This window comes from Neopsephotus bourkii, unplaced genomic scaffold, assembly GCF_033783945.1.
Source record: "Neopsephotus bourkii isolate Nb327-2 ecotype Australia unplaced genomic scaffold, CSIRO-AGI_Nbou_v1 NB_196, whole genome shotgun sequence".
NCBI lineage: Eukaryota > Metazoa > Chordata > Aves > Psittaciformes > Psittacidae > Neopsephotus > Neopsephotus bourkii.
In genome coordinates this window covers 3977805-4003095 of record NW_026900709.1, presented here as the reverse complement: position 1 = coordinate 4003095, position 25291 = coordinate 3977805, and the positions used below count along the sequence as shown (strand labels likewise).

At 38.5% G+C, this 25291-nt stretch overlaps 1 protein-coding gene across 5 annotated transcripts; it reads left to right on the top strand.

Moving 5' to 3' along the window:
• The first annotated feature begins 260 nt into the window (after positions 1–260).
• SF3B1 (splicing factor 3b subunit 1) lies at positions 261–24056 on the top strand. Of its 5 annotated transcripts, XM_061376703.1 has the most exons (25): positions 261–396; positions 6533–6699; positions 8020–8121; positions 8780–8894; positions 10725–10804; positions 11974–12141; positions 12287–12521; positions 13292–13504; positions 13888–14009; positions 14638–14835; positions 14926–15027; positions 16414–16593; positions 17022–17108; positions 17237–17507; positions 17764–17909; positions 17998–18144; positions 18280–18405; positions 18801–19022; positions 19271–19453; positions 19556–19667; positions 19783–19903; positions 20331–20462; positions 21245–21517; positions 21958–22174; positions 23420–24056. In XM_061376703.1, exons 1-25 carry the CDS (start codon positions 369–371, stop codon positions 23576–23578), a joined length of 3906 nt encoding a protein of 1301 aa, XP_061232687.1. In that variant the 5' UTR covers positions 261–368; the 3' UTR covers positions 23579–24056. The 5 variants fall into 5 exon arrangements, with proteins under 5 accessions (XP_061232687.1, XP_061232730.1, XP_061232719.1 ...); XM_061376724.1 differs by lacking the exons at positions 261–396; positions 6533–6699; positions 8020–8121 and adding an exon at positions 10352–10407 and having other exon boundaries at positions 8879–8894; XM_061376713.1 differs by lacking the exons at positions 261–396; positions 6533–6699; positions 8020–8121; positions 8780–8894 and adding an exon at positions 8915–10407.
• The last annotated feature ends 1235 nt before the right edge of the window (positions 24057–25291 follow it).

The window sequence follows — 25291 nt, the reverse complement described above, 5'->3', positions numbered from 1 at the left end:
CCATCACCCTCTCCGCTGTCAGCCGTGCACTGTGTCGTCAGGACGGCCCTCAGCGTACCGTACCTGCCACCCCATCACTGCCCGTGACAACCCGGTACCGCCTCAGCTCCGCGCAGCCGTGCTGTCACTCGCTGCCCGAGCCGTCCATCACGCGGTGGGCGGAGCTTGGAGCCGTGCCCGAGCGGCCGCCCTGTTGACAGAGTGGCGTCGGTTCGCCGCGCCATTGCGCTTGCGCATGGTGGTGGTTCCCAGCTGCACGCGGCGCTGCTCTGATCTGCGTTTGCGCACTGGGCGCCCGGCCTTCCCCCTCGTAGCGGAAGTGGCGGGGCCGCGCCAGTTCCGCCTCGGCGTTGTTCGCTGTGGACAAAATGGCGAAGATCGCCAAGACTCACGAAGGTAGAGAGCCTGAATATCACCCGCAGTCGCGCTCCTCGCGGTTGTGTCTTTAGCTATGTTTTTTGGATTGTGTTTCTTCTTAATTCTGTGCGCCGCCAGGTTCGGCTTCTCGGGCAGGACCGGCTGTGCTCTCCCAGCGGCGGTCGGGCAGGGCCTGTTTGTAATGGCGTCTGTGCCTATGTCAGCGCCATGCCCAAGCTGCTGCCTGGCGCTCGGGGCTGAGGGGGTGGGGCTGCGGGGCCCGGCGGGGGGAGCCCGACTCAAGAGGGGCTCTCGCAGTTCGTGCGGGGGGGCGGGCCGTAGTGGCGCTGCCAGGCTCCCAGGGGAGAGCTGTGAGCGCGACGGTGTCGGCTGGCTCCGCGGGGCGGAGGGGTCCTACCGGCACGGGGCGAGCGAGGGCAGCGCTTCCATTCGAGGCCGCCCGCGGGACGCTCCCCGCCTCCGCTCCTGTCGCTGCGCGCTTCCCCGCGGCCCCGACCCCGGCCCGTTCTAGGAGCTCGCGTCGCGCCTTCGGCAGGAGCGCGAAAAAATGTCGCATCATAAATGTCAGTAGCACACACTTGTTCTCTTGGTCGATCCCTTTGGCCTGCCTCTGCAGTAAACAGGAGGCTGAGAAGGGAGAGTGAGCCGGTGTGACCCGCTGAGCTCCGGCATGACCCGAGCTATTACGGGATGCTTGAGAAAATGGCCCGAAGGAGGGAAAACCCGGTGTGATGTCTCAAGCACTTTAGCTGCCAGTTTAGCACTCAGACTTCTGCCGGCTGGGTGTTTACATAGGAAAACTGAGCAGTTTAGTGAGTGAAGGCTTTCATAGGCAGTGTGTTATTCTCGGAGCTGCTGTGTGGCTGCGTTCGCTATTGCTTCCAGCTCCTCATGGTGTGAATCAAAGCTTTCTTCTTGGGCAGTGTCTGTGCCTTGCTCTGCTCTTAAATATTTTCAGGCAAGGGAGTATAATTTTCAGAATCCTACTGCTTCCGTATTTTTGCTTTTGGGTTTTTGGTCGTGTTTCTGTATATAATAGGTGATCCACTGTACTTTTTTGTTAATTTGCGTCCATAATTCACGAATCAAAACCTACCCTGGGCTGTGGTTGTATACTGTGAGGTAGGCAGGGCACCCGGGTATTCATTGCTTTTGGGGGAGGGTGGTAAGTTTTGCAATGCAAAAACTTCTCAAATGGAGAGGTATCATCTCCCATTGACGTGAGGTTAATGTAGCCTTCAGCACTGCAGGCATAATTTGGGTTTATGGATGAGGAAAGGCTTAAACGGTTGTCCTCACTTTTTAAATTTAAATTTTAGTTTTTAGCATTCTAGAACTTTTTTTAGAATTACAGAAATTGTCTTTTGTTTATATGCTGTGACATGAGGCTACTGTGAGCTAGTACTACCCATCACAGTGCTTCTCATTACCTAAAGAGCTTTTAATAACAGAATTGTTGGGAGTTTATTGTTGTTTTAAGTAAAATTCGCTATTTATTGAAGCAAGTGGTTGTGCACTAACTTTAATGAAAGCATTGGCACACTTCCAGTTGCATATGTTTTTATCAATGTTGTATCAGAGAAGGGTTTAAGGGGGGGTGTAGGTAGTTGAATAAATAATTTTTTATTTTTAGTGTCTGGCTGGTTCTCCAAAATGAGTTGTTTGTTACTAAATTGTCTTAGATTTTTCCCATCTGTGCACTGTTTGCTAAATACCTATTGATGTCTCATAGATACAACTTGAAAGAGGTCTCAAAATAGAGTGTTTTAGTTGCATAGTTTAAGGGAGAAGTCTTTGTTTTAAGCTGCAAGCAAAGTTTAGAATGGCAGCTTATAAGGCCTCAATAAATGCCGGAGTTTTGAATGCTATCAGAGGTAGGTTTTAACTGCATCTTTTTTTTTTTTTTTTTTTTTTTTCTGGCTTAAAGAAGACTGAAGAGATCTCCATTTATGAGGAAGACCTAAAGTTTATGAGAGGGCTAAAGTAGCTAGAAATGGAGCTGCACAGTGCAAGCTAAACATGCAAAATATAAGGCATGAAAACATAGAACGATTTACAATGTAAAATACTGCTGTAGTATAGGGTCTGCTAAATAATGTTAGCACTCCAGAGGCTACAAGTAAAGCTACATGTATGATAATGGAGTCTATATTTTGAAAGCCTGTCGTAATCTGGCTGTGAGCTAGATTTTCAGTTACTTCAAATTCAAGTATGTTAACTGTAATAAGGTTCAACATTTATGGTACATTTCAAATCAACTGTGCATGTTAAAGTTACCTTTCTTAAAATACCAAAATGTATTACATTAAAACACAGAAAAGGGAATGAGCAGAAGGATATCCCCCTTGTCTTAAAAAATCTCACTCCCCTTCATGTTTGTCTTTAAACTTTCTGCTTATGTCCTTGTTGAGGAAATCAAAGTAAGTCAAAGGAGTACTTTGCTTTACACAATGTATTTTTAAGCTTTGTGATTACTCATTCTTAATTTGGTTTGTATTTAAGTGCTTTGTTAAGTAGGGTTTGAACTTTTTCAAGAAAGTGCCAGTTATATCAAGGAAGGTAAACACATCTTTAATGCTGTTATGGTCTTTTACAGCTAAATATCTGTTGTTTTCTAAACTGCCAGTCAGTTAACCTTCTGTTTAAAGGGCTTTGTGGTACACCAGATGGGTGTTCTCTTCAGAGTGCTTCTTTTAAACTATCACTTAGTGACTGTGTGGCCTTAATTGAAAATTTTGGTGGCTGTAAGTGGGGGGTTTATTAACCTTATAGACTCTATGCAGACTTTCTTTTATGGTATAGGTAACCTAGCAGGTCTTGGTGTCAGAAAATGAGAATGCTCCTTAGACTGTAGACAGCTATGTAGTCGTTGAAATTTAAAGGAGAAGACCAATAATGAATGATGTCTGTACCCTCTACAGTAAATATAGCTATTTTAAAAATAAAATAACAAGGCCTTAGTATGTAAAGTGTTGGTAAAAACTATTAGCAGGAAAAGATTTTTGTATTAACACTCTTGCTACAGAAATTCCACAGTTGTTTTGATAGACCGTTGATGGTGGTAGTGGTGGGAGCCCATGCACAGGCAATTCCCATGGTCCATCCTGCATGGCAGGGTGCTTCATGGTGCTTGATTTAGCAGAGCTACATGATTAGATTTGTTCAGCAGACAGATGATGGATGATTTTGCATTGTAGGCAAGATCTGTGGGCTTTTTTGGGGGTTGAAGTTGGTGATAGCTATGGATGTGCAATCAGGATGTAATATGCTGCTAAAGAGGCGGTGTGTTGTTCTGGTAGCTGCTTTTTAGAAACAATGTCATTGTGCTCTAAAATCACTACTGTGATAGTAGTATTGTCCTTGGTAGTAACTGAAGCTTCGGGTATTCCCTTTCACCCCGGTGCTGCATTGCACTAAGCTGCAGAAGGAATCGGGAACTTGATCTGCTCTTTGGAAGAAACAGAAATAACTAAGTACCTTAAGGTATTTAATTTTTATGAAGTCATCCTGTGGTGTGCTTCTGGAACTGATACAACACAAATACTCTTCTCACAGATCTTTTTTGTGAGAACTGGTAAACAGGATACAAATTAGTATGCCTCTGAAGATCATCAGAAACTCATGTGGGTAGGACAGGGATCCCTAATTCAGCAGTAGTTTCTTTCTGCTGCTTCTCCAGAAAGTAGCTAACATATTGGAAAGGAGTGTGTCTCAAGTTCTGGACTCATTGGAATCTCCTGGGTTGTGCAGGATTTCAAGGGAAGCTGAATGTCCCTGGGGGCAGGATTTAGCATGTGATAATGGCCAGCAGTATAAGGCTTTTATTAGGTTTCAGCTTCTTATGAGTTCAAGGGCAGATATCATGAGTTTCTGTAATGTGGAGGTGACTGTCCAAGTTACCCTGTTGTAGATACTTGCAAAACCTTGATGGGAGCCATTTACTGGCTGGAGGAAATTCTCCTAATCATCTACTATGATGTATCTTCTGTGCGTGGGACTGTTGCCAAGTTTAGAAACACAGAGTCATAGAATGGTTTGGGTTGGAAGAGATCTTGAAGATCATCCAGTTCGAACCCCTCTGCCACAGGCAGGGACACCTTCCACTAGACCGTGTTGCTCAAAGTCCCATTCGGCCTGGCCTTGAACACTGCCAGGGATGGCGCAGTCACAACTTCTATGAGCAGCCTGTGCCAGTGTCTCACCACCCTCACAAGGAAAAATTTCTTCCTTGTATTTAATCTAAATCTACCTTCTTTCAGTTTAAAGCCATTCCCGCTTGTCTATCACACATGTCCTTGTAAAAGGTTCCTTTGCCATTTCTTTCTTTCTTTCCTTCCCTACTAGACAACTGCAGGAATTGCAGATTTGCTCTCAAGTTTTCTGTACATAGAGTGGAGTTGGTGTTTCTAATTGCCAGTCCTGCAGGCTGGACACGAACACTTAATCTTTTATTCTTACTCATAGCTATATAGCAAAGATTTGTCAGGTGAAACTACATGCTCAGTTACCTTAATAGAAAAAATGCCTTTCTGCAGGAGGTGTAATATGGCTTACAGTGTTGTTGTTACTGTTGTTATTATTTAACTATTGTATTCATTTAAGAGAAGAACCCAGGCTTGACTTTAAGTCTTGAGTTTTAGAGGGCTGACAGTTTAAACTTTTAACCTAAGCAGTTCTGATTTGCATTCCTGCAAACATCTAAAACCAAAACACAACCCCAAAAGCAACCTCTCCCTCTTTCCCCTAGACCCCCCTTCACCCCTCATGCCTTTTTTAAGTATCCTGATCTTTCTGACAGGCTTGTTAGCTGTTGTTGCGGTGCAGTGTGTTTTGCAAGATACCTCGCTGAGAAACCAGTGTGAAATTTATTTATTTTACAAAATGAGAAATGAGCAGCAGGAGTAAAAATACAGTGAATAATCAAGAGTTAAGATTATTTGTAACTAGAGTTTCCTGCAGCTTTTGTATATTGGCAGATATCTCTCAGATTAATGTAGCAGCAATACCCCTTCAGATAGGAAGAGTGAATTACAGGATCAGTGAGGTTGGAAGGGAATTCTGAGTTTCCATATAATCCCACCCTCTTCATACGTGATCCTTGGTATTCCTTCAGTCATGAAATGCAATTCTTGGATATTTTTTTCCCCATGAAAATAATTGTTTGATCTCCTGAAATTCATATTATGTGGGTAATTGTCTTTACATATCTATTAAATCAAGTAGAATTCAGATGGAAACAGTAATAATATTTATAAAGTTAGCTGTGCCTTAATATACCTCCATCACAATTACATTTGTTGAAGACAGTTGGATTACTGCAGTTGATTTTTGTGTTGTGTTGCAGCGGGGAAGGAAAGCGTGGTTTAAAGCGTGGTTCCTTGTTTTCTGGGTTAACAGGTTAATATTAATTTCTCAAAGTACCACATTTCTAAGGCCAAAGATGGCCACCAGAGTTGATTAGAGTCACATCCTGACATGTTAAAAAGAAGTCAAATCTCCCATTTGTCCTGTTGGGGTTTGCAAAATGTTAGATAATGTAATATAGTGTTGTTTTATTAAATGTTCTAGATTGACAACTCATTTAATAGGTCTTTTGAACAGCTTTGTTTAAATCAGCAAAATAGGTTTTTGAATTGGTGATAACATTTTAAAAGGCTTTTATAAGGGCAGAATTGCATTAGTTGAGGAAATGACGTGTTAGTATAGTGTTGAGAAATATTAAATGCCCAATTCCTGTCAGTGTTCAAGGCCAGATTAGACAGAGACTTGGGCAACATGGTCTAGTGTGAGGGGCTGGAACTAGAAGATCTTAAGGGCCTTTCCGACCCTAACTATTCTATGATCCTTGATTACTGTGGTGTAAATTACCTTCTCTGCTATCTCTTGTTGGAAGATGAGACACATTAACAGTGGGTTTGAGTGATTTGCCTTAGACCATACAGTTGAGGTAGTCTCTGGTAGATAGTATTACAACTTAAGGAAAAGCTGTTTATAAACATAATGATTCCATAGTTTTATATGTCAAACTTGTTTATTTACTTGCAGATAATATTTAAAATTGGTCGAAAAACTTGGTTTGCTGTGTATAGTAACATAAGTATTGAATTTTGTAAAAAAAGGTATCTTAATTATTTTTTTTCTGCTTTTATGCTAGATATTGAAGCACAAATTCGAGAGATTCAAGGAAAAAAGCCTGCTCTTGATGAAGCACAAGGAGTAGGCCTTGATTCCACAGGATATTACGATCAAGAAATTTATGGTGGCAGTGACAGCAGGTTTGCTGGATATGTCACTTCTATTGCAGCAACTGAATTGGAAGATGTAAGTGATCTTATGTATTATTTTGGTTAGGACATTTTTTTAAAGTATTTTGGAGTTAATTCTGAATAATTTTTAATGGCAGTTGCTGAAGTCAAAGTCATACTGGACCCAATATTTCTTGCAAGTTAAGTATGGCTTGTACTTCATGAATTGTGCTTTGAAAGTCATGTAGGCCCAAGGAGAAGGGAAAAAGTAGTGGCCTGGTGCTTAATCAGAGTTAGCCTTGGCTGGAATAATTAACATTGTTCTGTTGTTGCTGCCAAGATGAAAAATGATGGGGGGGGAGAAATATCTAATACTACTTGGGCCAGCAAGCTTAAGTGATTGTGTTAAGGTTTGTATTTCTACTTCATTTCAAATTTCAGAGCAGTTTTTTTAGAATTGGCTTTTTCACTGGATGATGTTCTTCGTGTGTATCCTGCTCGTAAGATTACTTTATGTTAATTTCTAATGTTAAATGCTTGGCAACATTTTCAGTTGCAGGAGCCAATACTACAGTTGTAACCATAAATACACAAGCAACTGCATATTTCACTGAGTGAATTAAAGTTTTCAAAGGAAGATTGTTATGTCCAGTTTAGTACTAGCTGATATATTTATGTGGTGATGTACTTACTTAGTTTCTTACTGTGTGTCAGTGAAAAAATTAGCTATCCCAGCTGAAACCAAATCTGCAGGCTTCTAAGAATTTGTTAATTTAAACTTTCAGTTACAGGCTCTCACTGAAATAATTTCATGGGTTAAAGAGCAATTTTTCTTGCTGTAAATTATTGCACGGAAGCTGGCTACTAAAGAGAAAATAGCAAAAGCATCTCGCACGTTCTGAATTCTTGTTATTGCCATTGTGATTGAGCAGATATAACTAAACTAACATGAATGTAATTGTGAAGTTTTCAGTGTTTCTGAATATTTTTTAATGGGGTTAATCACTCAGGGTTTGTTCTATATGTAGCTGGGTTTCAAGAAAAATGGATTTGTATTTCTCTTCAATTTTTACATGCAAACTAGGGAAGTATATAAAAAGTTTGGATATGAAATGCAGACTTCTTGTGTAACTAATGTAGATAGCGTACTTGATGAAATGTAGCATATTGAAGAATGTTTGAGCTTTGCAGAGAAAAAGTTCTCGTTTTAGTGATCTGAATAGGTTTATCTGATTCAGCAGTTTGGGATTAATAAAACAAGCTGTATAAAAAAGCTTTGGAATTAACTATTCTGGTTGTCCGTTTTTGTATTTTCTTTGACCACAGGATGTTAATTTGTTATTTTATCTAAATATAATATCAATATGACCAATTTGCCATGTCTTTGTACTGACAGGATGATGATGACTACCCTTCTACAAGTTTGCTTGGCCAGAAGAAGCCAGGGTACCATGCTCCAGTGGCATTGCTTAATGACATACCACAGTCTACTGAACAGGTACATCTTGATTGAAGGCACAATAAAATACTGTTGTAGGTATTAGGGGAAAGAAGTGTTGAAGTTTTTTGAGACCAGGTCTTGTCTTCAGGAAAAACAAGATGTGTGTAAAGGGCTTTGGTATTTTAATTTTGCTCTAAGCTTGTCACTACTTTAGTTGAGAATTCCACAGGGTGATAAAAGTTAGCACTTCTGCGTGGAGAGGCATTGTGGGCACTTAGAGTAAACTATTTTTAATAGGTCAGATATTTCAAAAATGAAAACAACTTAATGTCCTATATACTTTTATTTTTGTAAAAAAAAAAATAAAAATGTAGTCACTTAGGTTTTCTATTCCTGGAGTATTTTTCTGTGAAATTTAAAAGCATATGAAGTAGCATTAGGTTCCCCTGCAAAAAGTGGGGGAAGGGTTGACAGTATGCAGTGCTTTTGTAACAAGTGAATAAATGTGTTAAAATAGCAAACAGAAATTACTTCATAAGATATTCTGTGTTGGAAAAGTTCCAGGTACAGAAGTTATCATTTTTATTAGCACACTCTTCCTGCATAGTTGAGATTAAAAATAAAGTTGGCCTGTTTAGTAATACTGAACATGAATACAGGGTTGTGGTCATATTCCTTATAAGCATGTGACTAACAAGCTTTGTTTGGTTTTCAGTATGATCCTTTTGCAGAGCACCGTCCTCAAAAGATTGCAGATCGGGAAGATGAGTACAAAAAGCACAGGCGGATGATGATAATTTCTCCCGAGCGTCTTGATCCTTTTGCAGATGGTAATTTATTTTAACTTTTCTATACCCTTTATGGAATTTGTTGTCTTCAGCCCTTTGATTTCTGTTGGCATGCTTGTAAACTTAGTTATGTTTTAAACATCCCCTTTTCATAGAGATTTGGTTGAAAACCTAGATGCCATATTCTTCATCTTTATAATACGAGTTTTCTTTCCAGGTAGAAGGACAAGAAAATAATGAGCCATTGCCATAGAAACACAAAGGGTTAAAGGTTTCTCTTTTCATTTTGTTTTGGGTTGTGCATTATACTTTGAACAACTTGTGTATTGAGTGCTCAGATTCTTTCAGTACCTTGAAAGTTTTCGTTCCAAGTCAGAGATTTGCAGGGTTACTGCTTTTGAAATGCTAGTTCTCAAAATAGAGCACCTAATTCTTACCATCCTATGTAATTGTAGGTGGTATAACTAAAAGAAACAGAAGCATATATAAGACTTTGATACTATTAATAGTTCAAGTCTATTCTGATAATTTTAGAATGGAAGCCAGGAAAAGGGGTATTAGTGGGTCTTCAGGTGATTGAGTTTCACGTGTGGCAATGAGGTGCCTGTTGGCTTAAAATCAGTAGCTATTTTGCAGGTTTTACAAATGAGAATTTCAGCCTGCATGAATTAATAGGGATATTAATTATTTTACTTGCTTAATTGTAATTGATATAAACATGTGTTGTCAGAATTCACAGGCCCATACTAACTGTCCTTAATTTCTTTCCTACAGCAGTACTGCTATATGCCAGTCCTGTCTGCATTCTTAAGGGTGCAGTTCAACACATCCTGTGTAGATTATGGTGAAAAAGTATTCCAAAGGAAAGTCCTATCAAAGCTAGTGTCAGAGTGACACAGCCAATTGGGCAATGATCTTCAGCATAGAAATGTTTAAGAGTGTATTATTTTCCCTAAATTATAATGCTATACCACTTGTATAGCAAATTTGCACATTTTTCTTAAAGAAAAGTGTTTTTCTTGACAAGTCTTAATTTTTGTAAAGTTGGGCTTCTTGTAAAGTATTTAAAAGTTTACTTAACGCAAGATACACAGCATAAAACAACATATGGTATACAAAACCTATTACCTGTGAGTATCATTGTGGTGGTATGTGTACTGTATTGCAGTCAGCTCCCAGTCACGATTGTCCCTTGAGAAGACGGGGAAAGTGTCATCAAGTATTTTTTATGGGTTTTTTATTTTGGGTTTTGTTTGGGTGTTTGGTTTTTTTTCAATGAAGCCCTTTTACCATATGACACTAAAAGATCTGGGAGATGTGTCCAGATTTGTCAAACTTAGAAAAGGGTCTTTATGCTAAAACATTTTAAACGTTACTTAGGTATGCGATAGTTATTTGTAGTCAGATAACAACTAGGATTTAACAGCTTACACAAGGTAATGTTTTGAATATAAATATCTTTCCAAAGTGTTACTAATGGTAAAGAGATAATTTTCTAGGCTTCTATTCTGCTGCTTGAAGTCAGAACTGCTGATGGAGACAAAGGCACGAAAGTGTACGTATTCCGGATTAGCAACCCAGGAACCCATCACTTCTGAAGACTCTTTAACTGTGTTGTCATTTTACCATTTATATCGGCTTTAAAATATTTGTTTGAAACTGCAGTAGTTATGTTTGTGTTCAAACAGGTTAAATTGATCAGCAAACTGAATAAACGTATGATACATGTAATTTTAAAAATTTTCAATCAAAAAGTAAAATTAAATGATCATGGAATAATATAATACTAGAGCAGGACAATAGAAAAAGCCAACAGTTTCTGCTTATCCTTTACTCATTGTTCTCCATTCCTGTTGCTGTTCTCTTCCACAGGAGGGAAGACACCAGATCCTAAAATGAATGCCAGAACATACATGGATGTTATGCGTGAACAGCATTTAACAAAAGAAGAGGTGTGTGGAGAGGGGAGGGTTTTCCGCTTGAATTTTGTTTCATTTTACATCCTTTGAAAGCGTGTTAAGAAAGTGGGAACAGAAATTCTGTTGACTTTTTGTCTTGACATGGAAGTCCTTTTCTTTGTAAAATCTTATTCTTCACATGTTGGAAGTCAGTAGAGTTTGACAATGAACATCTGTCCTATATAATATGTAAGCAACAGGGGGAGAAATTATCACAATATATTTTAATTTGGGTTTGTGTTTTTTTTAATAGCACTTGGACTTGTTGTTGTTTATTTCTTTTCTACAAAAACCAGTGATTATGGGGTATTCTGTGGCAGATATGTTTGGGGTTTTGAGGCTTTTGTAAAGGGAAACCAGGAAGGTCTTGAAAGGCTTTTGTTGAAGCACTTAAAACAGATGTTGCTGTACTAAGAACTGGAGTAAGGTTGACATTTGGTTTTAAATACTAAAAAAGTGGTAGTAAAAGTACCTGCTGTATTCATGGCAATTAAAATTAATATGTAAGAAAGTATTGGTAATATAATCAAATTTCTTGTGTAATATCTACAGTGCCATATTATTAATTGGAGCAAGATCTTGTAGTTCAGTGACCTCTGTAGAATTACATTGATTTACCTTGACTTACCTTAATGGAGGAATTAGTTTAAAATTCTGACAGTCTTAACTGCTTATGGATTCACTGATGAGTGAAAACCAATGTGGACTAGTGCTGTTTTAATGCTGTCATCTTAGAATTTTAAATACGAAATTTAGGAGTTCTTAATGTTGTAGGATGTAAGTCACATGAACACATTTTCTGAGTCATCCACCTTTAATTGACTGAAGTGGAACTTGCTGGAAACAGGTGTGTAATGATTTTAAGGCATACATGTAGGTGACAGAAACTGATAGCACTCGGAATTCTCCATGCAGTTGCATTTGCTGTAATAATGGCTTTTATAAGAAATCAATTTTAAAACAGCCCTTCCCAACACATAGCTGCTCTGTCAGTGTAATTTGAAACAGGAGTGATCTTGAAATTAAAACAGCAGATAATGCGCGTTAGTTGAGCAAAACCTCAAAAGTAGCATAAAATATATGATAAGCTGAAAAATCTCTTTTAAAGATGTAATTCTCAAGAAGTCTGTTTCTTATGTTTGTCTTTTTGTGCCCTTGAATAGAGGGAAATTAGGCAACAACTAGCTGAAAAAGCTAAAGCTGGGGAGCTTAAAGTCGTCAATGGAGCTGCATCTCAGCCACCTTCAAAACGCAAACGGCGTTGGGATCAGACAGCTGATCAGACTCCTGGTGCTACGCCCAAAAAGTTATCCAGTTGGGATCAAGCAGAGGTAATAATCCTAGTGTTCTTATTTACGGAAGACATTAATGCCTCTTGAGTTTCAGAAGTTTGTTACTCTACTGAAAAAGAGTGACTTCCAATCTTTTACTGTACAGTATGAGAGATATTAATACTTCTGGGTTTGTCTTGTGTAGACCCCTGGACATACACCATCTCTGCGATGGGATGAAACTCCAGGCCGTGCAAAGGGTAGCGAAACTCCTGGTGCCACCCCAGGCTCAAAAATATGGGATCCAACTCCAAGTCATACACCAGCAGGAGCTGCAACACCCGGTCGGGACACACCTGGTCATGCGACACCAGGCCATGGAGGGGCCACTTCCAGTGCACGTAAAAACCGATGGGATGAAACACCTAAAACAGAAAGAGGTATTTGTGGCAAACTGGAAAGCACATAATAAAATTTGAATGGTTAACTGAACAGGATTTGTTTTACCTTAAGTAAACACTAGATTCAGAACTCGGGCAAGAAGTGTAATTGTATTCTGACATCTAGTGGTGGATGTGAAATGATGTTTTGTCTGAGTTTGCAGCATTGAATTGTGCCCGTTAGCTTAATTCACATCTGTGTAAGAACCTCAGTTCCAAAATGGAATCAAAGTTTTGTGGTATACCTAATGCATGTTGCAGGTTGGGATTTTAATGTGTGAAGGAGCTCACATTGAGTAGGTTTTTGTGAGTTTCTGAACTGTTTAGTGTTTTTTTTAAGAGGTTAGCATTAAAACAAGTTCAGAAGCATTTTCTCATCTGCCTAATTTGAGTTAGGCTCATGTGTTAGAGAACATTGAAACAGCATTGGCCCTTATTATTTTTAAAAAGGGAGTACGTGGAGTATTTTATCTTAATTTCTAGAATGTCTGAGTTCTTTTGTATGTTTCAGAATTTCATCTGTTTATCCTAAGATTTAGTAAGAAGATTATATGCTCTTTTTATAAAATTGAGTTCTCTGTTGGATATTTTTAGTGTAATGCCTTTGACTTTTCCATGTTCACGAAGGCAGACTTTATTTTTTGTCTAGTGTATTGGTTTACTTGGTTCTTGTTGATTTGTGTAGACAAGATACTGAAAATGGATTTGGATACTGATACTATACCATATGTTGTTAAGCTTTCTGCTCAAATTGCTTTGTTTTTCCTTAGATACTCCGGGACATGGCAGTGGATGGGCTGAGACACCTCGTACAGATAGAGGTGGTGATTCCATTGGTGAGACACCAACCCCAGGAGCAAGTAAAAGGAAGTCACGGTGGGATGAAACACCCGCTAGCCAGATGGGTGGCAGCACTCCTGTTCTGACACCTGGCAAAACCCCCATTGGTACCCCAGCTATGAACATGGCAACTCCTACACCAGGTAAGCCTGGTCCATTCCTTTTAAGGCTTCACTTTCTTCTGTGGAAATGAAATCTTTATATTGTGTTTTGAAAGAGATTTCTGCCTCCCATGTTCTCCTGCCTGTATGAAAGCAGTCATTATATGCCCTGTTTACCATTTTAATACCCACAGCAGCTCACTTCTGGAGAGGAATTAGGACTAAGGTTGTATGTCTGTTCAGGTTAGTTGTTACAAGATTGATAAAAGGCTCTCTTATCTTATTGGATACACATTTCAAGTGCTTTGGAAACTTTGGCTCAAGGGAGCACTGAAAAGTTAAGTGAACAAGTCATCTCCTGCATACAAAAGAGTGGGGTTTTTTTTTTATATTTTAAAGTATTTTTCTCTTCTGTTTGAATATAGGTCATATTATGAGCATGACTCCTGAGCAGCTTCAGGCTTGGCGTTGGGAAAGGGAAATTGATGAGAGAAACAGACCACTTTCAGATGAAGAATTGGATGCAATGTTTCCAGAAGGATATAAGGTAATTAATCTGAATTAAAATATAGCTGAACACGATGGGATTTTTTCTGCTGAGGGATATTGATTTATTTTTATTTAACCCAAGTTGACCCACAAGTAAAATGTTTCACATGAAATGTTAATTACTGATTGTAGACATTTATTGAATTTGATTACTGATTTATTGTGGATCTGTTAGAAAGTAAGAACTAAAGGTGATCTCAAAAGCCTGTTATTATTCTGCATCTCAGTGTTGGGATTGCCTTGTGAAGGCTAGAACAGAGCTCTGAACAGACAGAAATATGAAGTCCAGATGCAGAAAAACATAGAAGGGAGTTATAGATTCTGAATCAGCAAGTACACTGTGTTGATACAGATATTGAAGTGCTTCTTTAATACTTTGTGAAGGGCCTTCAAAGTTTATTGTCCAAGCTTTCAGAAGTGGAGTGTGCTTTCTTCTGAGATAGTGTCAGTACCATATAAGCAGTCAATTTGTTTGCATTGCTGTGAACATGGGATTTAGTGTACGCACTCACACAAATCCCCAAACAAATAAAATGGAAGATAAGAGTTAAGTAATTTTTTTGTATTTGCAACCTTCCTCTTTTTATATCTGTTGTGATAAGGTAAATCTGTCCATTCTTCTGTAGGTTCTTCCCCCACCAGCTGGTTATGTACCTATTCGCACCCCAGCTCGGAAGCTTACAGCAACTCCAACACCTTTGGGTGGTATGACTGGATTCCACATGCAGACAGAAGACCGGACCATGAAGAGTGTTAATGACCAGCCATCTGGCAACCTTCCATTCCTGAAACCAGATGATATCCAATACTTTGATAAACTGCTGGTAAATGAGATTTCACCCATGCTGATTAAAGTTTCATAATTTCTTTTGATTATGTAGCAAATCTTCATATTTGTCTGGAATTACTTGCAGGTTGATGTTGATGAATCAACTCTGAGTCCTGAAGAGCAGAAGGAGAGAAAAATAATGAAACTGCTTCTGAAGATAAAGAATGGCACACCTCCCATGAGAAAGGTAAGATCTGTTGTCAGATGCATTTATGTAACTTCATTTTTCCAAAATCTGCATTTGTTTTCAGATTTCGTTTCAGTTGTCCATGGGATTCTCTGTAAAATCTCCTAAACTGTGGTATTTGTTGTGGCAACTGATCTGGCTAACCCCAGATGGCAGCTAAGCACTACACAGCTGCTCACTCACTCCCCCACGGTGTGAGGTGGAAGAGAACCAGAAGGGTAGAAGTGAGAAAACTCACAGGTTGAGATAAAAACAGTTTAATAATGGAAATAAATATAACAAGAAAAACTGTGATGAAAAGACACCCCTCCAAAAAAAAAAAAAAAAAGAAAAAAAAAGATAAAGCCAAACTCCCCTCACCATAAATGAAACCTAAACAACAAACAGCCAATGTAAATAAAACCCAAGAAAGACAAGTGATGCAATTGAAAAACAATGCTCACCACCAATTCATTGATGCCCAGTCAGTTCCCTAGCAGTGGCCTCCAGCCGACTTTCACCTAGTTTATATGCTGAGCATGGTGGTATAAAGTATGGAACATCCCTTTGGTTAGTGAGGGTCAGCTGTCCTGGCTGCGTCCCTTCCCAGCTCCTCACACACCCCCAGCCTACTCACTGGTGGGGGCAGGGTGAGAAGCAGAAAAAGCCTTGGGTCTGTGTGAGTACTCCTTATTAGTAACTAAACATCCCTGTGTTATCAGCTCTGTTTTCAGCATAAATCCAAGATACTGCCCCATATCAGCTACTGTGAAGAATATTAACTGTATCCTAGCCAAAACCAGCACGCCTGTTTAGTGCTTTCTTCCTCTTCCTCCTCCATGTGGCTTTTTGTTTGTCATTCAGTGTAACTTAGTATGGCAGCTCTTTGTACAGTAATGTCAGTCACTAAATAGTATGTGGCTTAAATAATTATTTTTTATACAACTATAAGGAACTAGATTTATAGTGCTCATGCTTGCAGGGCTTTGTAACTTTTTGCATTTTGTTTCTTACACTTAAATTAGCAATGTAGCTCTTAATTAAATTTCAGCCTTACACATCATGCAATAAGTTAGCAGTCTTTTTTGCACAGTTCTCTTTACAGCGAGCTGCCTAGATGCCAGTGCTGTGTAAGCTGCTTTTCAGATGGAGCCATTCTTAAATATTAGACCGGAAGCATGCTTTTCCTGAGAATTGAACCTCTGGGAGCTAACATCAGGGTGGATCTCTCCACACATTAATTTTTTAACAGATGAGCATGAAATTGTTTGAAGCAGAGTTTTGCAGTGGTTTTGCAAATACATTGAAGCCTTTGGTTACAGTTTAACTTGGTTGGTATCTAGCAGTTCTGTAAGTGTTCAGTGTTGTTTCCTTAGTTTAACCGATGGGCTGTTTGGTTTTGTTTAGGCTGCGTTGCGACAAATTACAGATAAAGCTCGGGAGTTTGGAGCAGGGCCACTGTTTAATCAGATTCTGCCTCTGCTGATGTCCCCAACACTTGAAGATCAAGAGCGTCACTTGCTTGTCAAAGTCATCGACAGAATTCTTTACAAACTGGATGATTTGGTCCGACCATATGTACACAAGGTATTTTGCAGATTACTGTTTCAACTTTGATTTGCTTTTTCTGACCAGAGCTGGGAGAAGCGTGTATTTTATTTACATATCAGAAGAGGATGATAGCATGGTTTTTTTTAACATAATTTCCTATTTCTTTTTAAGACAAGTTTAAGTTCTTGTAGTGTGATCAAAGTGTGGGTTTAGTAGTATTAAGACATGATGTAAAAATGATACGTGAACACTTGGGGTGGAAAGGTGATCTTACCTGTTCTGGGTAGAATCTCCAGGCCAGGTCCTTCACGGACAAAGAGCTTTATAAAAAACATAGTAGATTTATTTTTTTTGGGGTCATCCTAAAGCTTTAAGCTTGGATCCTGTTTCATGGAATCTAGTAGGACTAGAAATACTACTGAAAGTATTAATAATAGAAAATATAATTTGTTCATCTTTTTCAGATCCTTGTCGTCATTGAACCACTGCTGATTGATGAAGACTACTATGCTAGAGTGGAAGGCAGAGAAATCATTTCAAACTTGGCTAAGGTACAGTTCCATCCTTCATTAAGGCACCAAGTTAGCTTACATATAGCTGCATATTTATAGGTATGGCAGAAGGATTAACTGTGTTGTTCATAAGTCCAATTAGTATGTTGTGTATGTTTTTCCTTCAGGCTGCTGGGTTGGCAACAATGATCTCCACAATGCGACCTGATATTGATAATATGGATGAATATGTCAGAAATACAACAGCCCGAGCCTTTGCTGTTGTTGCTTCTGCTTTGGGCATTCCTTCGCTGTTACCATTCTTGAAAGCTGTCTGTAAAAGCAAGAAATCCTGGCAGGCTAGGCATACCGGCATCAAGATTGTACAGCAGATTGCTATTCTTATGGGTTGTGCTATCTTACCTCATCTAAGGAGCTTGGTTGAAATTATAGAACATGGTAAGTTCTGCTGTCCCAGGCAGAATTTGTCATTCACTTTGTATTTGGAAAGTTTTTCATACCCCAGGGGGCAGAGTCATAATAAGGTCCTTTCTTATGTGTTCTTTTGACACTGAAAAACAGTTGGTCTGACTTGGAAAGAGGAATAGAGCTTTGGTTTTCCTTAAAATAAGTTAATCCCTTTTATACTTCGTCTGTTATTTGCTGTTTTGAACTTCAGTCACAAGAAGTGGTACTAAACACTGTTCTTTTGCAGGTTTGGTGGATGAGCAGCAGAAAGTCCGCACCATCAGTGCGTTGGCTATCGCTGCTTTGGCTGAGGCAGCTACTCCCTATGGTATTGAGTCATTTGATTCAGTTCTGAAGCCTTTATGGAAGGGTATACGTCAACACAGAGGAAAGGTATATCTAAAGTACTTTCTTTAGTTTGAACTGAAATGGATGTATCTCTTCTATAACTCATTAGAGACATCTTTCTGCATTTAAATAGGGTTTGGCTGCCTTTCTGAAGGCTATTGGTTACCTGATTCCACTCATGGATGCTGAGTATGCAAACTATTATACCAGAGAAGTCATGCTAATCCTTATCAGAGAGTTCCAGTCTCCTGATGAAGAGATGAAAAAAATTGTGTTAAAGGTATGTGCAAATGAGTAGCATAATTATTAAATATGTATGCTTTTCTTAATTGGCAAAACCCAAAGCAAGACAAAAAACCACCCCATCCCCAAACCTACACAGAACTAAAATGGTTGTATTTTTATTTCCTGGCAGGTGGTAAAGCAGTGTTGTGGTACGGATGGTGTTGAAGCAAACTACATTAAAACAGAAATCTTGCCGCCTTTTTTCAAACACTTCTGGCAGCACAGAATGGCATTGGACAGAAGAAATTACAGACAGGTATGTTGTTTTTCTTTAGTTGGGAAATGATTTTCTAACAGAAGCAACATTCACCCTAGAATGTTCATTCAGTCTAGATGCTTAATTTAGTCTTGAGTGTCCTGAAACTGAATTTCGTTGACTAATGATTTAGAAATTGCATAATGAGAATATTCACAGGTTCTTAGGAAGCTATCAAGAGATTTTACATCTGTGAATATGAGTCAACGTCAGTTGTAAGGTGGGGTAGTTCACCCTGTTTGTGTTTAAGACATTAGTTGATTTAAAAATAGCTGTTTCTAGTGGGTTCAGTACACATGATGCTGTTTCTCCTCTTCAGATTAGGGAAATCTATTTTCAAGATGTAAAAAGTAGATTTTAACAGTGTTTGCTCACTTAACATCTGTGTATTTCAGTTGGTTGATACAACTGTGGAGCTGGCCAATAAAGTTGGAGCAGCAGAAATTATCTCCAGAATTGTGGATGATCTGAAAGATGAGGCTGAGCAGTACAGAAAAATGGTCATGGAAACAATTGAGAAGATCATGGGAAATCTGGGGGCAGCAGACATTGATCATAAGCTGGAAGAGCAGCTTATTGATGGTATCTTGTACGCCTTCCAGGAACAGACCACAGAGGTATGACCGAGGGTATTTAGTATTCGGTTCAGTTTAATTGTAAGCTAGCTCACTGTTAGTTATACATGAATGTGTGCTACTAAATTAGACTTTTAGACTCCTTTTTCAGATGTCAGTACTCTAATCAGTGAAATCCAGAAACAATCTCTGGACTGTTATAATTTTAATAGCAATTTTAAATTATATTGTTTAATTAAAACATAGTGTTGCTGTTAGTCTGATTTTTCCTTTGTTGTTTTTACACTCAGGATTCTGTGATGCTGAATGGCTTTGGCACAGTGGTTAATGCTCTAGGGAAAAGAGTTAAACCCTATTTGCCACAGATCTGTGGTACAGTTTTGTGGCGTTTGAACAACAAGTCAGCTAAAGTTCGGCAGCAGGCTGCTGACCTCATCTCTCGTACTGCAGTTGTTATGAAGACTTGTCAGGAGGTATTGTATTGCCTTCTCCTACCAAATTTGCTGTAATATGTCATAGTAATGAGAAGGAAAAAAAACAAACCCTAACTTCCAAATCTTTTTGATTGGTTGTAGGAAAAACTGATGGGGCACTTGGGTGTCGTGTTATACGAGTACCTGGGTGAGGAATATCCTGAAGTACTGGGCAGCATACTCGGAGCACTTAAAGCTATCGTGAATGTTATAGGTGGGTTTGTGTAGTGATAACATGTCTGTGAACACTACAAAAAGTAATGATAACGCTTTCAAGAGCAAAATCAAAAGGCATTATAAAACTAAATATGCCTCTTTGAATTCAATAGGTATGCACAAGATGACACCACCAATCAAAGATCTGTTACCACGGCTTACACCTATTTTGAAGAACAGACATGAGAAAGTACAGGAAAATTGTATTGATCTTGTTGGGCGTATTGCAGACAGGTAAGCTGCCTGATGATAAAATATTTGTCCCTCTGTGTGGGCAGTTATTGTAGCAGAAGCTGAAGCTGAGCATCAGGTTTGTTATTTGTGTATTTATTGTCATGTCTCTTGGTATTTCTTAAGTTAGGCATAAAACTTAAGATGAAATACTTAGACTGTCTGTAAACATATTGTAATTATATTATTTTGCAAGCACTTTGTAAGAAGTATGTTATCCCTTTATGCAAACATAGAATGCATACAATGCAATAAATCTTGAGTACACAATCAACCAGTGGAGGTCTAATGTTAACAGATACCAAAACATGAAAATCGTTTATGCAGTGTCCCTCTATTGATAGCAAATAAATAGGAGCTGCAGCTTATGTGGCTTTATTTAAAATTCTCTAACATCACTAAAAAGATAATTCACTTTATTCTCTTTCAGAGGTGCAGAGTATGTTTCTGCAAGAGAATGGATGAGGATCTGCTTTGAACTGCTTGAGTTACTAAAAGCTCACAAGAAAGCTATCCGAAGAGCCACAGTGAACACTTTTGGTTATATTGCAAAAGCCATTGGGTAAGTTGGTTTAATGCTCATCCACTTGTACACACAGTTACCTAACATATTGATGATTGTGAATTTTCTGGTGAGAAAATATTTGAACTTCTCTGTATTTAGTGTGTTAAATGCGTAGACTTGATTTTACTTGTTTTGTAGAAGGAGGAATACAGTCACCTATCCTTTGTTAACATAGGGCTGCACTTTTGACCTTAATTTGTGGGCTAGCAGGGCTAGAGACTAATTTGGTAGGAAGAGCTGTTTGTCTTGTGAATTTCTGATACTGTGAAATGCATTCAGACCCCCTCTGTATTCTTCCATAAACTCTGCTTTAAATAATATCTTTTCTTATTTTCCCCCAAATCAACACTTTTATTATTTTATTTTTAATTAAGTGACCAATTACTGACTTAATGTAGGTGCAGCAAGCAACCAAGGAATGCTCTAACTTCATTTATCTATACAGGACATGCCTTTCTCTGTGTGTATGGTCTTGTAGGAGTGTGTAATTACCTTTGAGATCAGCGCAGTAGAGGGGAGGCTACTGCTGTCCTCCAGAGTTTAAAAGAGGCAGAACAGAAAGCAGGGAAAAAAAGCTAAGTGTAGAGAAAGTAAAAAATACTGGTTATGAAAATAACATCATGCAGTTGCAAAAGCTGTTTTATTTTTATGGTTTATGTTGTTTACCAGTTATCTTAGTTTTTTTAAGGGTTAAGTCATGCTTTTCTGCAACTTGATATTTGAAGCTCAACTAATTTTGTCCAAATCTTCACTGAATGTGCATATTATCTCTCTTCCAGACCTCATGATGTATTGGCTACACTGCTAAATAACTTGAAAGTACAGGAAAGGCAGAACAGAGTATGTACTACAGTAGCAATTGCTATTGTAGCTGAAACATGCTCACCTTTCACAGTGCTGCCTGCACTCATGAATGAGTACAGAGTTCCAGAACTGAATGTCCAGAATGGTGTATTAAAATCTCTTTCCTTCCTGTTTGAATACATTGGAGAGATGGGAAAAGATTACATTTATGCTGTTACACCATTGCTTGAAGATGCTTTAATGGACAGGTGAGTGCACTTATTTTTATCTATGGTACAGTTAGCTGTAGTCATGTGTTTTAACTGTATAGGTGTGTCTTAATGATAGTGAGTAGCCACGTTGCCTTTGTTTGCTAAAGATCTTTGACCAGCAGAATTTGTATATACTCCTTTTTTGTAATACTTATGAAGATTAAAATAATACAAGCATCCTAAGTGAGTCAAGGCTTCTTACATTCAAACTGGTTTTGATTATTGCTATTGTTAGTGCTTCTGCTGTGTAATTAGAGCACAGTAATTTATCAGGAAACTCCATCTTTTTTATTTTACTGATTTTTATTACTCTGGTTCTTGCTGTCAGTAAATACGGGTTAAAAACATATATTAGTGCTTTCAAGAACAGTGTTACTGAAAAGAAATACTATGCTTGTCCAGTCATGTTGCATAACAGACCACTGTTCTCTTTGCAGGGATCTTGTACACAGACAGACTGCTAGTGCCGTGGTGCAGCATATGTCTCTTGGTGTTTATGGGTTCGGCTGTGAAGATTCTCTTAATCATTTGTTAAACTATGTGTGGCCAAATGTGTTTGAAACCTCTCCTCACGTCATTCAGGCAGTTATGGGGGCTCTGGAGGGCCTCAGAGTTGCTATTGGTCCCTGCAGAATGTTGCAGTATTGTTTACAGGTATGTCCTCACGCATGCTGGGATAGCAGATACAGCAGTTACTAGGCAGGACTTCTTTTCAGGAGACAAAAAAGTCAATTGAAGGTGATCTCCAGCAAGGGATGACAGTGTGGCTTTTCATCTTTTGAAAGTATTGGTTAAACAGGGTGTTCTGTACCAAAGATTTCAGTAATTTAAATAGTCAGTACACAGAGATTTTGGTATAGCAAGATAGCCAGTTACATTGAGGAACTTGCAGAGAAGTAGCTTATAATAGAAATTGGCTAAAATAGCCTCTGTCTGACTTGCAAGGTGGAAATGTCTCACTAATTTTGAGGACTGGGGAATAAATAAATAGTGCAAGGGGTTATGAGAACAAGTAAGGTAAATGAATGAGAGGATAGTCTTAATATTAAATCAGTGTTGTTATTAGCCAAGAAAAACAGCAAGGCATCTAAAACTCTCTGAGAGGGAAGCGCAAGAGAACAGTTCATTGGTCAGAATCTATACTGTTACATCAACACTAGTCAGCTTGTGTAAATGCATATGTGGCAGTAAAATCTGAAGGCTCCTTTTTTGTGTTACTGTACGTAACAGTTCTCTCTGCATTGGCTGAATCTAAACTTGCATAACAGTTGGGAAGCAAGGGTGAGTGTCATGCACGTCAGCATAGAGAACATGTGACAGCATTTTACTAATTATTTGCAGATAAAGAATTTCACTGTGTGGGGTCTGGGGGAGGCCTCAGCATAAAGGTACATCAGTAGGAAGGTGAAAGAAGTCTCTTGCGTAGCGTATTGTTTTTGCAAGTACTACTTTATATTTTTATTATACAGAACTGTGTTTTCTAGAATTTTCACATTCTGCTCATTTTTTTTAGGTTTAATAATGTTTTTTTCATGTATTCCTCTGTAGCTGTCTACATAAACCACAATTAGTAAAGCCAGAGATAAGACTCAGTTAAAACCAAATATACTGCAGTAGGTCTTAATTTTAAAGGGATACAAAACTAGACCTGCATTCAGTGGAATTTCTCCTTGCAGAAAAAGAAGAAAGTCTCTCTCTAAATAGTTCTTTGTTACAACTTGCTAGTTTAGATAGGCACAGAAATTGTGAATGATACATTTAGGGTACCTTTTTTGTTATAAGTGGTGCTAGTTACTGTAATGGCTTTTTAAAATGCTTGTTGTGTAAAACGTGATAAAACTCAATAGCAGAATTTAGACCTTATGATTTCAATGAATTTTGTTGTGTTCTGTTTTCTAGGGTTTGTTTCACCCTGCCAGGAAAGTCAGAGATGTTTATTGGAAGATCTATAATTCAATCTACATAGGATCACAGGATGCTCTGATAGCACATTATCCACGAATCTATAATGATGAAAAGAACACCTATATTCGTTATGAACTTGATTACATCTTATAATCTTCTTGTTCAGTTGTTTGTGTTTAATGCACAGCTGTTCTTCAATTAAATGCTTCAGATTTGATGATGTAATATTTTAAAATATTGGAGATCAGTCTAGAGCTGGTCAGAGGCAGAGCTAGGGTTCCAGTAGCATGATTTTTTAAATATGTCCTTGTTTTTTGATGTTAAACAGTTAAAGCCAGTAGTGACCAAGAAAAAACCAAGTGATTACAATGTACTGGAGGGATTTCATTTTGGATTCATCTTTATGAAGATTTAGATTTCATTCCTTGTGTTTAAAGGGGAAGTTTATTTGAGAAATAAACATTTGTGTATAAAAAATAATTTGTGTGTGGTTTTTGAACAGAGGGGCTTGTAAACAAAGTCCCTTTAGAATTAAGTATTTGTTCATGTAATAAATAGGTGGCATCAAACGTTTTAACCCTTTTTGTCATCCTCTAGCTTTTGAATAAATAAGAAAAACGTACAAACTGTAGTTAATGTGTGTATCTTTGTCATGCAATAATGTAGCTGTAGTCTGGCTGATGGCTGTAGTAGTGTCAGTTTATTGCCATGGAAGAAGTCATGTTTAGTTGCTTCTTGTTACTGCTTCATCTGCAGTACCCTGGTTGTGAAGCTGGAATAGCTTGTTAAGTTTTCAGGAGTTAAGCAGCTTATTGTAAACCACATGTGTAAAATCAGTTGCATGTTGATATAGTTAGCATGTCTTTCAGCATGTATGGCTGTATAAAAAGCAGAGTAATATTTATAGGCTGTGCTAGAATTCCTATGAAAATCTAGGAAATTAATGTCTCCAGCACCTGAGATGAAGCCATTTCTAAGCATGTGCTTGACATAGGAAATGCTTCAGCTTGAGATAAGTGTTTTATTTTGTCATTTGCTTTTTATCTTCTGTGCAAGTACTTAAAAAGGTCTTGCTACCTGACAGTAAACCGCATGAAACACCAGGTTAAATAATTTGGTAGTACTGTACATTATCGTAAGATAACGACAGGTAATAGTTGGCTGTCAGGCATGTTCTGAGAGTCCTTGATTCAAGTTGAGCAATTAAGTTGCGTCTTGCCAAGTTCAACTCAGTGTTGTTAGCAGACTTCTCTCTGCCGTTTTACATGAGATTCTTTAGCTGTTCAGTGTGTAAGAAAATTCCACCCTAACTTTCAAAGCCTAAGTTGTTGTTAGGCATTTGGGGTGGCACAGCAACAGGTCGGGACCCTTTCATTTATGAAGGTGCTAATTTGTAGGGAAATATAAAAAGTGACTTTTTCCAGCAGTGTGCTTCATTCTAAAATTTGTTAGGTGAAGACATGTGGAACTTCTTGAAGTCTTTATTGCTGAGCCGTTCCCTTGAGAGTAACATGCACATTCTGATCTATTTGTAGTGCTTAATAATATTGTTTGTATTACAGATAGCCTGCCATCTTCATTTCTCCAGTAGTCCTGCAAGATAGGAGCAAACAAGTGCTGATAGGGTAGAGGGCTGAGAAAAATCCAGTTTTGAAAGACTAGCCAAAAGAGGGCTCTGAAACAGGTAGGAACAGATGATGGCTCATGAATTCTAGTTGCACTTTAGCAAAATCATAAGGAATTCAAAGTGCAAAAATTGTCTAGTAAGGTAGAGGAGAGCAGTTTCAGCTTGTGCCCAGTTTTGTATCTTTCAAGCTCATCACTAGTTCTCAAAAGTGTTTTCAAAAGTCCTTTTGAGGAAGATAC